Source organism: Panthera onca, chromosome D1 (genome assembly GCF_046562875.1).
Source record: "Panthera onca isolate mPanOnc1 chromosome D1, mPanOnc1 haplotype 2, whole genome shotgun sequence".
NCBI lineage: Eukaryota > Metazoa > Chordata > Mammalia > Carnivora > Felidae > Panthera > Panthera onca.
This window is the reverse complement of record NC_138348.1, coordinates 12,252,907-12,269,288: the sequence shown is the minus strand read 5'-3', so window position 1 is coordinate 12,269,288 and position 16,382 is coordinate 12,252,907. Positions and strand designations below refer to the sequence as shown.

General features: G+C 41.2%; 1 protein-coding gene across 1 annotated transcript; it reads right to left on the bottom strand.

Annotated features, from left to right (window-relative positions):
* Positions 1 to 3,080: 3,080 nt before the first annotated feature.
* Positions 3,081 to 4,040, bottom strand: LOC132662558 (olfactory receptor 10Q1-like). Its single transcript, XM_060608015.3, has one exon. The coding sequence runs from the start codon at positions 4,038 to 4,040 to the stop codon at positions 3,081 to 3,083; it is 960 nt and encodes a 319-aa protein (XP_060463998.3).
* Positions 4,041 to 16,382: the final 12,342 nt, after the last annotated feature.

Here is a 16,382-nt window from a genome sequence, read left to right as displayed (position 1 = left end):
TGATCACAGTGCTCCTAGAAGTGAAAGGATGAGAAGTCTACTACATTCTTACTTGATATGTATGAGTGGAAGAGTTCCGGATCAAGTGAACAAAAGTGTAACTTGAATCATAAAACAGAGAGTCAATTCCCAGACTTGAGCTAGTTTGCAGACCTAGAACCCCTTGAATGAAGGGGGAGGCTGTGCCCTCATGGGGAAGGACCCTACTATGCTTCCAAAAATGTATGTATGCTGTTAATCTTTTGCTCAGTCTTCCCCAAAGGGACCTAAACACTTTCAGCAACATGACTACATTGGGGGAAAGGAAATAATCAGAATTTCAGGTCTACTATACAATGGCCATGAACTGACACTAATTCCAGGAGACCCAGAAATCACCGTAGTCCCTAGTCAGAGTAGGTGCTTATGGAGACCAGGGGATCAAAGGACTTTTTAGCTCAGGTTCATCTCACAGTGGGTCCAGTGGGTCCCTAAACCCATCCTGTATTTCCCCCCCCCCCAGTTTGGGATGCTTACTTTCAGGAAGATTTGGCTTCTCTGCATACAATGCTTCTGCCAAAACTACATACTTACAGAATTCTTTATTTACAGTCATGGCATTTCATGCGGCATAGTTTTTTGCTCAAGGAACTCACTTTCTAGTAAATGAAGTGATAATGGGCCCATGTTCATGGAACTCACTGGTCTTACCGTGTTTCCCACCATCCTGAAGCATCTGGCTCGGTAGAGTAGTGAATGACCTTTTGAAGATAATTACAGCACCAGCTGGCTGACAGTACCTTTCAGGGCTGAAGCAAGTTTCTCCAGCAGGCTTTATGTGCTCTAAATCAGCATATAGTATTATTTCTCCCATAGCCAGGACTCATACTTTCCATAGCCAGAAATATAGTATTATTTCTCCCATAGCCAGGACTTGCAAATCAGTGGGTGGAAATGGGAATGGATTCTGGTCATCCACCAGCAAAATTATTCTTTTCTGTCCCCATGACATTATGCTTTGCTGGTCAAGAGGTCTCTGTACCAATGGGAGGAATTATTCCACCATGAGACACAACAATGATTCTATTGAACTGGAAGTTAAGACTGTCACCTGGCCATGTTGTGCTCCTCATGACCCTGAATCAACAGGTAAACAAGGTATTACTGTACTGACTGGGGTAACGTCCTGATTACGAAGGGGAAATTGGACTGTTGCTTCATAATAGAGGTACTGAAGAGTGTCTTTCAAAGAGATCCCTTAGGGCATGTCTTAGTACTACCATGCCCTGTGGTTAAAATGGATGGGCCACTACAACAATTCAATTCAAGAAAGACTGTAAAAGTCCCAGACCTTTTGGGAAGGAAAGTTTGAGTCACTCCACTACATAAAGAACCATGGCAAGCTGGGATACTTTCTAAGGAGAAAGGGAATACGGAATGGGTATTGAAAGAAGGGATTTATAAACATCAGTTTTGAGCACATAACCATTTGCAGAAATGAAGACTGCAATTGTTAGGTGTGTTTCTTCTTTATTTTTTTTTAAGGAATATGTTTGTGAGTATGTATGTGTGTATTTTCTTCCCTCTCTTATCCTATTAAAATATAACATAAAATGTATTAACTTTACATCATAGTATTTAAGTTACAGAGTATAAAGGACAAGGGTGAACATCACCCAAAGACTTTGCATTCTCTTGGGGGGAAAAGTACATTTTCGGTTATAGACACTATAATTGTTATCAGGTTGGGTAGAAATATGGCTGTTATTGTCTTTATTTGGAGGTCAAGTATGGTCTAAGGAGATGAGTATGAATGCCAAGTTGACAAGGGGTGGATAGTGATGATTACTTTTATGAGTCAATTGGCTAGGCTATGGTACTCAGTTGTTTAATCAAATACCAGTCAAGATGCTGCCATGAAGGTGTTTTCAGATGTGCTGAACATGTAAATAAGTAGACTTTGTGCAGAGCAGCTTACCCTCCATGATGTGGATGGACCTCATCTAATCTCTTAAAGGTCTTGAAAGAAAAGGCTGAGACAGCCAGAAAAGGAAGGGATTCTTTTTCCATTGCCTTCAAACTCAAGATGGCAACTGATGCCTGCTGGAACTTTCAGCCTGTTGGCCTCGGCCGAACATTTTGGATTTGCCAAACTTCACAACTGTGTGAGCCAATTGCTTGCAAACACCTCTTTCTCTATCCTGTTGGTTCTGTTTCTCTGGAGAATGTTGACCAATACAGAGGATGACCGCTGGAGAGTTTGACCATGATACTTGATGACCCACTCTTGCTTTCCCAGAACTTAGGGGGTCTTATGTTGGCATAAGTTATTCTCAACACATGTTAACTCTCAGAGCAAACTGATTCTGCACCACCTTTCCTGACTTACTTGTACATTCCTGGATTGAATGTGGGAGCAGAGGTTAGACCCAACCACAGGACCTTGTAATGTACAAAAGAGGCTTAATGAAGGAAATAGGTGCATTAACCAGGTTATTACTTGTCATACTTTAAAGGTTTTTTTTTAAGCTTATTTATTTATTTGAGAGAAATAGAGAGTGTGAGCAGGGGAGGGGCAGAGAGAGACAGGGAGAGAGAGGATCCCAAGAAGGCTCCGCTCTGTCAGTTCACAGCCCAACGCCAGGCTCAAACCCATGAACCGTGAGATCATGACCTGAGCCGAAATCAAGAGCAGGTCACTTCACCGACTGAGCCACCCAGGCAACTCTGTCATATTCTAAACACAAAACAAGAATAAGGCATTTTAGGTGAGATATCCTTATGAACATTTTCCAAGCAATCAGCTAATACCATTGCTTCTCAAGAGGAAGCTTCAAAGATAATAACATTGCTTCAGAATAAATGTAGACTTTTAATCCGTGGCTAAGTGAATAATAGCGTACAGAAATCTTGTCAGTTTTCAGTTTTAAAGGCTCAGAGAACTTTAAAAACATGAAAGTGAACTGTAGCAAACAAGCATGTTAGGGACAGAAGAAATGAAAATCCAAACTTTGGAGACATAAATATAAATCTGGCATTTGTGGGTAAGGGTTTCACTGTTGTCCTATGCTCAGGGACCTGTTTCAAGTCCCCCTGAAACTTCAGAGAGCTTCAGCTGTTCCTTTGCGACTGATGGCCTTTTTCAGGGCACCTTTGACATCCTTGTTCCTAAGGGTGTAAATCAGCGGGTTGAGTAGGGGGGTGATGAAGGTGTAGACTAGGGCAAACTGGCGGTCCTCATCCACCGACGAGCCCGATTGGGGACGCAGGTAGACCAAGGCACAGAAGCCATACTGCAGCAGGACCACGGTGAGGTGCGACGAGCAGGTGGAGAAGGCCCGGCGGCGGCCCTCGGCGGAGCGGATGCGCAGGATGGCGGAGGCGATGAACACATAGGACACACAGATAAGCAGGAAGGGGGCGGTCAGCACGAGGATGCCCACCACGTAGAGCACGGCCTGGTGCACGCGGATGTCGGCGCAGGCCAGCCGCAGGACGGGAGGCACGTCGCACAGGAAGTGGTTGATTTCCCGGCGGTGCCCGCAGAAGGGCAAGGTGAAGATCAAGCAGGTGAGCTGCAGGGAGAGGAGGAGGGCCAGGCCCAGGGCGCACAGCACCATCCGGACGCACAGCTTCTGGGTCATGATGAGGGTGTAGCGCAGCGGGTGGCAGATGGCCACGTAGCGATCGTATGCCATGATTGCCAAGAGGAAGCAGTCAGCGCCGCCAAGCGTGAGAAAAAAGAACATTTGGGCCCCACAGCCAGCCAGCGGAATGGGTTTCCGGGCGCCCCAAAGGTTGGCAAGCATCAGAGGCACCACCACTGTGGTGTAGCTGATCTCTACGAAAGACAGGTTGCACAGGAAGAAGTACATGGGGGTGTGCAGCGAGCTGTGTGTGCGCACCGCCCAGACGATGGCCGCGTTGCCACAAAGGATCATCGAGTAGAGCAGGAGGAAGAGGAGGAAAAGGAGGGCCTGCAATTCGGGGACGGTGGTGAAGGCGCGGAACACGAACTCGGTGGGGCCAGATTGGTTGAGGACGGGGCTTCTGGCGAACATGTCCCCTGCAAGAGAGCGACAGAAAGGGCCGGATCTTCCTTCACTGAGTTGTTTTATTGTCCGAGTTAGAACAAAGGCACGTTTCGTGCAGAAAAAAATAACTCAATTCCTCAAATCATCTAGTTTGTTTGTTAAAAAAAAAACAAAACGAAAGCGAAGTGTTGGGTGTTGTGTGATATAAACGTCGTGAGAAGTAAAACAGTAAAACCCTGCGGTGTCTAAATAATTATTTCAAGTATTGTTTTATAAAGAACGGAAGTTTCCAATATAATTTTTTTTAATATATGAAATTTATTGTCAGATTGGTTTCCATACAACACCCAGTGCTCATCCCAAAAGATGCCCTCTTCAATGACCAATATAATTCTTAAGAAGTTTATTATGAAAAATAATTTTTAAGAGTACTCCAGACCTAAAACCTCTCAACTGATATGAAAAATATGAAAAATGGATAGGAGAAAGGAGAGAGAGGGAAAACTGTTAATTTTCTCACACTGTGTAAAGAGTGACTTATATATATAGACTTTATATGATTAAAGTATAAACTTTATTGAGATGTGGGTGGTTAGAGAAAAGTTTATTCTTTATACATTCTTTAATATTTATTTATTTATTTATTTATTTATTTATTCATAAAATGTTTTTTATTTATTTTGAGAGAGGGAGGGAGAGGGAGGGGCAGAGAGAACGGGAGAGAGAGAAGCCCAAGCAGGTTCTGTGCTGTCAGCACAGAGCCTGACGCAAGGCTCGATCTCACGAACCTTGAGACCATGACCTGAGTGGAAATCAAGAGTTGGGTGCTTAACTGACTGAGCCACCCAGGTGCCCAATTCTTCAATATTTAATATTAATCACTTTAATATTAAACACAAACCAAATATACATAATATAAACATATATGTCTTTTTCCAAAGTTAAAGAGAAAAATTAAAGAAGGAAGCTATTATTCAAAAGAAAAAAAGAACAAAATGGATACAGAAATGGGGGTAAAAACGTGCAGTTACGTGTTTTAAATATGCTTATGTAATTATATGTTAAAGATTTTAAGGAATACATACATTTTAAAATTGATTTTTTGGGCAGGTGTGTGGGTGGCTCAGTCAGTTGATCATCCAACTTTGGCTCAGGTCATGTTCTTGTGGTCTGGGGGTTCAAGTTCCCAGTCGGGTTCTGTGCTGACAGCTCAGAGCCTAGAGCCTGCTTTGAATTCTGTGTCTCCTTCTCTCTCTGCCCCTCCCCTGTTCGTACTCTCTCTCAAAAATAAAAATAAATAAATAATGTAAAAATGATAATAAATTTAATTTTTTTCGTAATTGCCTTTTCAACGATCTGATCAATTTCTGGCTCTGATTGCATTGGATGAAAGGGCTTTTACTTTACAGAAAGCACAAAAGTTTTTCTTTGTACCAGCAATAAGTACTTAGAACATTCTAATCCCAATAGCCTCACAAATATAAAGTGTCAAACACTGTAATGTAATCATAAGACAAATTTAAAGCAGCTAGTAGAGCTTTTTTGTATGGAAAAACTCAACATTTTAGCAATATTATGTATCTTAAAAATAATGCATGTAGTTGGTATGAGTCTGATACAGATCCCAAGATAATTTGAGTTTGTATATGTGCACACTTTTGTGTGCGTGTGCATGTATTTCATAATGTGATTTTAAAGTTTATTTGGAAGAACAGCCAAGTGAGAATGGATGTTCAAAAAAGAGTGAGGGTGAGGCTTGCATTAACTATGAAATTGTAGCATTAAATAATAACATGTTGTATATCAAAATTAAATCAATTAAAAATACATGCAGGAATAGAGAGTTCAGTAAGACAGAAAATACTCATAAATATGTGAGTCTCCAATTCATGATAAAGGTATGGCAGCATAGCAGATTGGCTAAGTGCATGTTTTCTGCCATCAGACTCCTTGGGTTCAAAGGAATCATGGGCACTTTACATAAAATCCATATGCTTCAATTTTTTAAATCCATAACATGGGAATGACAATAAAGACACTTTGACAATATAATGAAAATAAATTAAAAGCACTTAATATGGCATCTGTCCCTATAAACATTCACTAAATGTTAACTCAAACTATTTTTCAAATAACTACAGTATGGAATAATGGACCAATATTCATTTTGATATGAATTTTTAAAAATTATCATATGCTGACATTTATTTTTGGATGGCCAGAAAGCATATTCTTAAAAAGCAGAATCAAAAAGGAAATCATAAAGAAATCATACAGGTAAGGACAAAACTAAGATCCTGAGCCAGCAAGATCTAGTTATGAGAAGGTAGAGTCTCCCTTACACTCTTTGGTTCTTGGATTTCATTCTTTTAATCTGTTATCAATTACTTGGTAACTTTGACAAGACGTCCCAAAGACCCACACAGAAAAGACAGATTTGTTGGAACAATTCCATTGGAAAGTCTAATACAAATATTCAATCTCTGAATCCATACATGTAGAGAGGGAGGCAGTCTCCTACAAAGTATGATTAGAGAAGCCTGAGAAAAAGCCCTGCTACTCCATACTGTCCCCACCATATTGTCCCCTGACCACTGTGAAGGAAATTCTTGAGTTAATTATTCCTGTGTGAAAACACACAGGCTCTAAGATCCTTTCGCCTGCATTTGAATCCAGGGTTCTGCCACACACCAGCTCTCTGGCCTTGAAAATTTACTTAATAAGTAAACCTACAAAGCTCAGTTTCCTTAGCTGACAATCTGCAGCGTTCGTGTGCATGTTAGTAAAAATATACACACAGTGCCTTGTGCGTTGCCCAGCTCTTCCCCCTCCCAAACATTTCCTATTGTAAGATCTATATAATACAATATTTACCATTTTAATCGCTTTTAAGCGTATAGTTCAATGGTGTTAAGTATATTCAGATTTTTGTGCAACTATCAATGCCATTATCGACAGAAATCTTTTCATCTTGCAAGAGTGAAACTCTATACCATTAAATAACTCCCCATCTCTCTTACTTCCGAGCCCCTGGCAACTGCAATTCTACTCTCTGTGACTATGATTTTTTCTTAATGTTTATTTATTTTTGAGAGAGAGAGAGAAAGCTCACGAGCAGGGGGTGGGGCAGAGAGAGTGGGGGACGGAGAATCCTAAGCAGGCTCTGTGCTGACAGCAGAGAGCCTGATGCAGGACTCAAACTCAGGAACCATGAGATCAGGACCTGAGCCAAATCGGACCCTTAACTACTGAACCACCCCCTCTGTGTCTGTGACTTTGACTACTCTGGTTTCCTCATATAAGTGGGACCCTGCAGTATGTCTCTTTGTGACCGGCTTATTTCACTTCGTGTGTCTAGCTTTTAAGAGGGGCCTATCTCTTCCCAGTGCTCACCCTCTCCAATCCCTTGACTACTATCTTGTTTCTCTCCTGAAATGGCTGGAAGTCCGTCAGCCTGGGTGACTTTTCCTTCCTTTCTTCCTAGCTAATTTCTACAGGTTTCTGCTCAGGAAGCAATTATCCAGGAAGAATTCCTGATTCTCCTTCTCTCTGCACCTCTGGGTAAGGTGCTGTTCGTATGAACTGCTGCAAAACTGTCTCAGTTCCAAGACTGCTGTGCCTGCATCAGACTAAGCACCGTCAAGCAAGCAAGAAAGCTAGCTAGCATTTATTGAGCACCTGACACGTACTGAAATCTTAGTCTCAGCTCTGGGGAAACCATTTTAAAAAATAGGAAAAATGATGTGTGTCTTTAATCATGTAAGGGAGACCCGATGTTTAACAGAATTTGGGAAAAACTCTTCTAAGTGAGAGTTTCCTATGTAACCTTTCTAGAATATCAAAGCTATAAAAGACCTCTCCTCCTACATAGAAAGATGATGGATGGATGGATGGATGGATAGATACATACATACATACATACATTTATAAACGAATAGATAAATAGGTACATGGATACATATATACATAGTCAAGCACATTTGGGAAAAACTAAATAGTCTCTTTGTGACCTGCAGAGGAGATAAGCATTGAAAGGCTTTTAGAATCCTGATGTGCAGAAGAAACTATAAATTTAACTTTTCAACATTTATTTCTCTGGCGTTTCACAAAAGCTCCTTTAGGTGCCTTGGCAGCATATTCAAACATAATAATAATGGCTCGTGTCACAATGTGAAGGCACTCTGGTAAACTCTCCACATGTATTAATTTAGACGCACCTCTCAACTACACCATGAGCTGGGTCATATTTTATGCGTATTTTACAGATCAAGAACTGAGAAAGATTAAATAGTCTGAGATTCAACAGCTGGTCTGTGGTGGAGTTGTGATTTAAGTCCAAGCATTTTGGATCTGGAAAAGAAAGACCTAAGTTTGGGCCCTGGGTTCACCACTTCTGAGTTACGTGATTTTGGACAAACCATAATCTAAGTAAGCCTCATTGTCCTCATCTGGGGAGTGTGGAGAATTATGTCCAAACCACTAAGCTATTTGATTTATTTAACCCTTCTTACATGTACTTTGAAATTTCTCCCTGTACTCTAAAGTAGGGATTAGCAAACTTTTTCCATAAAGGACAAGATAGAAAATATTTTAGGTATTGTAGGCTACATAGGGTCCTTGTGTATTATGTATTTCCCTCCCTCCTTGCCCCTTCTCTCCTTCCTTCCTTCCTTCCTTCTTTCCCTTCCTCCTTCATTCCTTCCTTCCCTCCTTCCTGTCCTTCTCTTCTTCTCTCTCTCTTTCTGCCTCCCTCCTTCCCAATCTCCTCTCTCTCTCTTTTTTATTCTTTTCTCTTAAAGTACAAAACATACTCCTAGCTCAAGGGCTGCACAAAAAGAGGCTGAATTTGGTTTATAGCCTAGTTTGCCTATCCTTGCCCTGAAGTATTATATGCAGCAGGTTAAGATCAATTAGGAAAAAAAAAATAACCATTAGTTTTTAAAAAGTAAAGTCTCTTAAGATGTTTCCTTACCTCCTTGCAATTCACTTCATTCCGTCAGCCATCAAAGAACATTCATAAAGGCAAAAATTTTTTTGTTTCTTCCTATAGATGATTAAGGCACTTCTTTCAGAATGCTTCCTGACCCTATGTATTCTGTTCTTTGAAAATGAAATGAAATATGAATACATGGGATCCAGATGTGTATAATCCCCTGGAAATGAAAAGTAACCAGTAGATGATGTCTTTGTAATATCTAGATGTGCATGGCAAAGAGTGTGCTGGTGTTCAGGAAGAGAGTCAGGTTTTAGAAAGCCATTCTTGGAATAGGGAAAGATAAAGAGGAACATAAGGAAAGTGGATATACTTTGGAATTATTCTAAGCCAGAGTTCATGGAAGGACCAGACTCCTTTTCTTCATTGTCCTCTTTACTCAGAGTCCATTTTGCCTGATTTAGCCACATAATTTAGTGCTCTATAGGATGTCTTAAAATAATGGGTCCCAAAGAGGAGGAATTTCCCCAGTGGCCTTACTTAAACCAAATTAAACTAAAAAATATTGGGAGGAAATTTCCTGCATTGATCAACTGTGACAAAGTTAACAGGCACCTTCGGTAGTCACAGACAACTGTTGTGTGGGGACCACAGGGTGGTGTCCTCATTCGAACCTAAACCCGACCCATAGGAACATAAGGATGCGTATTCTGGCAAATTCAATCTATGGGAAACATTCGTGCCAGCTCAGGGTTCCCCAAAGCAGTAGACTACATTAAAATTATCCTCACCCGGGCAACTGGGAATGTGAATTTTAGGCTGAGCTTTGCCACTTAAATGCTAAGTCAACTCAGGCAAATTTTGAAGATTTTTATATTTGAATTTCCTCATCTATATTATGCATGGTTGAACTAGGTGATGTCTATGGTCCCCTCTCACCTCAAAAGTCTACAATTTCTACTTCTCTCTCAAGGAACAGAGAACATATGGGAGAACAGCAGCCCGCTATCGCTCGTAGCTTCCTCATTTCCCCTGTCAATCATAGCATATTTCTCTCTGCTGAGCTCTGCCCCATTCCCACACATTTCCATGATAATAACTTATTTGGTCATTATATTTATAATGAGATATCATGTTTGGTCTTATGTTTATAATTTCATGCCCGAAGCAAATGGGTGGCTTGACTTAGCTATTGTGTATGTGAATGCCTTTGCCACGAGCAGGCGCTTTATTCTGGCCTTCACCCAACTAAGTTGCCAGACTACTTTCAGCCTACCATGGTCAGGTTATAAGTCCAGTCATATCATTGAGCAAAAGCATGTACTTTATTTTTTTTTTAAGGTCTATTCATTTATTTTGAGAGACAGTGGGGCGCCTGGGTGGCGCAGTCGGTTAAGCGTCCGACTTCAGCCAGGTCACGATCTCGCGGTCCGTGAGTTCGAGCCCCGCGTCAGGCTCTGGGCTGACGGCTCGGAGCCTGGAGCCTGTTTCCGATTCTGTGTCTCCCTCTCTCTGCCCCTCCCCCGTTCATGCTCTGTCTCTCTCTGTACCAAAATTAAAATTAAAAAAAAAAAAAAAAAGATGTCATTGAGAGACAGAGAGAGTGCTAGCAGGGGAGATACAGAGAGAGAGCAAGAGCGAGCGAGCGAGAATCCCAAGCAGGATCCACATTGTCAGTGCAAGCCTGATGTGGGGCTCGATCTCATGAACAGTGAGATCCTGACCTGAGTCGAAATCACTGATGCTTAACTTACTGAGCCACCCAGGCACCCCAAAAGTATGTATTTTAAAATACATGGTGTAGAATTTCTATGTAGTTACAGTTGTGGAAGGAGATTTTTCTCATTACTTTCTCCTCAGATGTTAAATGAATGATTACTGATGAAATTTCACTCGGCCTGTAAGGAGGAACATTGACTATCATGTAGCAAATAACCTTCAGTGGGTTCCAAATGTCCTAACCTCAGATGGGTAAGGTTTATCCCAATCAACAAGTTAGAAGTGTTTGCCTGCATAACGGTGCTGACATTCACACGCATGGTAGAATTTGGAGTTGGAATAAATTATTCTTGATGGATTCATCAACCCTTGTATGGAAGGGTTTTCACACAATGCCAAGGAGCAGCTCCTTTCCCGACAGGATGTGACTCAATTACTCCCTCACATCCACACATACTCAGTATCTTCTCTGTCTCACCCTCCCTCTTCTTTTCACCCTCTAGCCCCATTCTCAGCAAATAGCACTCTCTCGGGGAAGCTGTCAAGAAAATACACACATGCTATCACAAAGCACATCTGCCTCTCTCTCACTAGAACATTAGAAATGCTAGTTTTATGAAGTACTCACGGAAAACTTTGAGAACTAAAAAGATTTGCAGTGTGTACATGTGTTTTGGGTACACGTGTTGCAAGAATAGCACCAATCTCCATATTCTTTGACATTTTAAAATTTATATGTTAGTACTGATGATGAGAAGGACATTAAAGTCCTGCATTTTCAACATCTCCTGGACGCTCCAAAGAGAGAAGAACCAGACCATTCTGCAGCTGGGGTCACAATATTAAACCTATCTTGACCGGTTGGGTTAAACAGAGTTAGACAGAGAAATTGGTCTTTGTTATGGTTTCCCAGTATGGTCCTTGGCCCCAGGGAGATGTCCTCAGGTGGATATAGGATATAAACACAGGTCTTGGTCAGAAAATTTAAAAACCTTCAGGAGTGGAGAAATAAGGTCAGATGGTTATGAAGTGGGGGGGGGGGGCAGAGAGATGTGATATTCTCTATACTTTTGCTAAAGGTGTAATAAAAATAATTTTAAAATTTGTTTCTTTACAGCATGCCAAACACCATACTGAGTACATAAAATGTAGTATCTCATTAAATCTTACCCCAACTCTCTGAAGTAGTTACTATTGTTATGCACCAGGCACTATTAACATAGTTTGAGTCCAGATTGTCTCCCATCAAAGACTTTTTATTTAACCATTGCATTAGTACTCTTTCTTTCTTGCTTGCTTTCTTTTTCTTTCTTTCTTTCTCCCTTCCTTCTTTCCTTCCTTCCTTTCTTCTTTCTTTCTCTGCCTTCCTTCCTCCCTCCCTCCCTCCTTTCTTCCTTCCTTCCCTCCCTCTTCCTTCCTTCCTTCCTTCCTTTCTCTCTTTCTCCCTTCTTTCCTTCCTTCATTTCTTCTTTCTTTCTCTCTCTTCCTTAATTCCTCCCTCCCTCCCTCCCTTTCTTTCTTTCTTTCTTTCTTTCTTTCTTTCTTTCTTTCCAACTACTAGTACAATTGAAAAACACTCCTTCAGAATGGAGAGCTTGCGAAACAATTTTCTTATGGTTGTAAGGCCATTTGTGACTTCTTTTCTGGATGCTTGTCTTTTGAATCAGAATTCTTTAGAGAGAAAAAAATAGCAGTCTTGTTCTTGCAGTCTGGCTTTGCGAGGAGTGACAATTCAAGCTATGAGGCTCCCATGAGGAATATAAGCTTTCACTGTCATCTAGAGAGAGAACAAATCTAACACTATCACAGTGAGAGATTTCAGTGGGTGCCAGTTCTTATCCCCTCTGCTTTTCTTTCTGTCTATCGATCCAGGGGGTAGAAAAAATTGGGCGATTGTTTTTTGCTGTTCCATATTTGCCAGTAGAAATTTTCTTACAAGGGTTGGAACCCTGTTATTTATTATTTCCTTATGCTAGGCTCAAATTAATCATTTTTAAAATCTTGAATTTCATGATCATCTGGAATGCCTCAAAAGCTCAAAGGGTGACCCGTGGACCCTCAGATATAAGCATTGAGTTTAGTTAGTGAAAATGGTTTGTACTTCCATGGAATGAGGGATGACCTGAGATATGTCACTGTGGGGTGACCTGAGATATGTCCTCTATTTGGGCTCATAAAATGAGCAAATCTTGAATCCATTAGGGACCCAGCTTGGTACTGACTCATTTACTCAATCTCAGTTCATTCACTCATGTATTTATTCACTCATGTAGCCATCCATTCACATATTTCTTCAGTCATTAATTTAATTTCTCATTAAATAAGCATCTAATGATTCCTAGTAAAAACCAAGCCTGGTAGAGGAGAGAGGGCTGATGTATGAGTTAAGAGCAGTCATCAGGAGAATATAGTTCCCATTAGATGCCAGGTCCAGGGATATCTTTTAACTTGTAGAAAACTACATTTTGGCCTCATTGAACCGGAGTGGCTGAGGATATTATTTCATTCCTCTGTGGCTCACCTAAAAAAATTTCCCCTCACTGTTGATCTTGAAGTTTAGTGTCTTGTTAAAGTCAAAGTCATGGTTAATAGTTTGGGGAAGGGCTTGAGTTCACTCATCTGTTCCTCATGCTTATGTCTTAGCTTGCTCAGGCTGCTGTAACACAATATCATAGACTGGGTGGCTTATGCAGAACAAATTTATTTTTCACAGTTCTGGAGGCTGGAAGTTTCAGGTCAGTGCGCTGGCAGATTCCGTGTCTGATGAGAGCCTGCTTCCTGGGTCACAGATAGCTGTCTTGCTATTTCATCACATGGTTGAAGGGGCAAGAGACCTCTCTGGGATTTCTTTTTTAACAGCATTAATCACATGCATTAGATGACTAATCTGCCCCCTTTGAAAGACCCATCTCTTACTACTATCACATGGGGTGCTAGCATTTAATATATGAGATTTGGGAGCACACATTCAGTCTATAGCAGCTGCCATCCCCAGAAATAATCTGACAGAAACTTTTGATTGTATAAATTTATTACATGTTTCTATTAAAAGGTTACGGAAGCATATTTGGGAGATGAGTTGCTACATTATCCCATTGCTGTCCACCACGGGGTGTTAGATGTGGTTAAATCACCGTCTAAACCTGCCTGCTGAATGTGCTGCACAGCTCTTGTGACTAATCCCCCACACCAGCCCTCCAGGACTTCAAAGGTCAGGGCATGAAGGCTTTCTGTGCACACATTCGCCCTTTACTGCCTTTTTCCTATTTCTTCCCAGTAAGGCAATGAGACACTTGGGATTTGATGAAGGTGAGCACATGGGATGTTAAGGTTCATGGTCTTCCACCTTCTTAAACGAAGATGTTCACTGGAGCACGCAGGATTCCCATCGGCGTGTCTTTATCCAACTGAATGTGTAGTACGAAGCTTCTGGAAAACAGGGATAACAGGGCTTCCCAGATAGCAAGGGTTTTACTGTAAGTAGCAGCAACGCATGGACGGAGCTCATGGGCTCTTGTCCTCTTTACGTATGACCTCAAAAACCTATGTTGCTTAATACCCTCCTACTTAGAGCTTGGATGAGCAGTGGGTATTTGGGGTCTTCAGAATGTCCACATTAAAGGATATTTAAACAGTTTCAAGGAGATGCTAGCTCAATATTATTGTGACTCTTCGTGTCCCTTTGAGTCCTAGTGATTTATTACAAAGATAATTGTATTATACTGAGAAGACTCGTGGTCCTTGATAAAAGAGAATGATTCTTCATCTTAGTATTCCTTATGCCCTCTACATGGTGTTATGGTGTTAAACAATTGTTAGCGGAACTAAACTGGAGAGGGTGTGCTTTGGAGTCCCACAGGCTTGGGTTCAAAGTTCTCACTTTGCCACCATCTGCCTGTGCTTTAGCCTCCATTTCCTCCTCTCTACCTGGCTGATCACCTCAGAGGTAGTGTGGGATCTGAATGAGCTCACATATGCAAATAATGTGTAGACACTAGATGATAAATAAATATCATCTTTTTTGGCGGGGGGAGTCTCAATCCCCTCTTTGTATCAGGCTCTGGGGAAGTGGTTGCATTTGACAATCTCCTGGTGCTCAGGTCTTATCCCTAGATGCATTAAATCCTACACTCTGGAGCTGGGATCCAGACAGCAGTATTTAAAAAAATCTCCTCTAGATTAGTGTTATGTGCAGTCAAGGTTGAGAACTATTGTTCTAGGTTAGTGTTTCTGGGTTGCATCCAATGGTTTTCAAACCTAAGTATGCTTTGGAATCACCAGAAGGATTGGCTAAGATGCAAATAGCTGGCTTATAGTCCTAGAGTTTCTGGTTCTGTCAGTCTGGGTGGGGGTTTCTATAATTGGCACCTTCTAAAAAGTGCTAGGTGAAGCTGATGCTGCTCGCCTTGTAATGATGCTTTTGAACCACTGGTCTCAGGAAACAGTTCTCAAAGTGCAACCTGCACACCAACCTCTTCTGAAATAAAGGGGAAGCTTGTTAAGAATGTAGGCAGACTTTCCTATCCAGACTCTCTTATATGAGCTTTATTAGAACACAGGTAAGGAATAGGGATGGGTATATTTTCACCCTCTGAACTCTGTTTTTCTCTCTGAAATTCAGGAACTAAATAGATTAAACTCACATAGTATCCCTCATTATCTATACTCACCACTGACATTTGTGCTAAGTTCAGGATCCAGGTATATGTGGATAATGGTGGATAATTATACAGATTTCTGGGCTCTCCCAGAAATATACTAAATTAGAATATCTGGAATTAACTCCTGGAGTTCTGCATTTCAACATCTCTCAAGGTAACTCTTTTTTTTTTAATGTTTTATTTATTTATTTTTGAGAGAGAAAGAGTGTGTGCGAGTGAGAGGGAGGGAGAACTCACAAGCAGGCGAGGGGCAGAGAGAGAGAGAGAGAGGGAGAGAGAGAGACAGAATCCAAAACAGGTTACAGGCTCTTAGCTGTCAGCACAGAGCCTGATGTGGGGCTTGAACCCACAAACCATGAGATTGTGACCTGAGCTGGGATGCTCAACCAACTGAGCCACCCAGGAGCCCCTCTCAAGATAATTCTTTTTTTTTTTAATGTTTATTTATTTTTGAGAGAGACAGAGACAGAAGGTGAGTGAGGGAGTGGCAGAGAGAGAGGGAGACACAGAATCAGAAGCAGGCTCCAGGCTCTGAGCTGTCAGCACAGAGCCTGATGTGGGGCTTGAACTCACAGACCTCATGGATCTCACGGACTGTGAGACCATGACCTAAGCTGAAGTCATACGCTTAAGTGACTGAGCTACCCAGGCAACCCTCAAGGTAATTCTTAAGAGAATGAATGTCCGAGAACCATATCTCTATACTATGTACAAAAATCATAGAGTTATTTTGAGTTTTAGTAATTACAAATGTAATTCTGGTATCACACACTTAATGAGATTCACCTGCAAATCACTTTAGACCAATGTAGTGTGGGATCTCAAAGTATCTAGGCTTGTAATCTTCGTTTTAAGATAGAAGCACCATCCTCTTTCTGGTAAAAGATATCCAATTTTTGTCCTATGCAATCACAATCCCAAAGTATGAACAAAACCAGTCTCGTTTGGGAGGGAACTACTCAGAGAAATGAAAGACAAGAAAGAATTAAAAAATATATTCTTAGTTACTAGAAGTCCAAGAGAAGTGTTGTCATATGGTTTGCATGCTATTTCTAA

Bases quoted from the DNA above. Each gene is read 5' to 3' on its own strand.
- LOC132662558 (XM_060608015.3), bottom strand. From the start codon at position 4,040: ATGTTCGCCAGAAGCCCCGTCCTCAACCAATCTGGCCCCACCGAGTTC.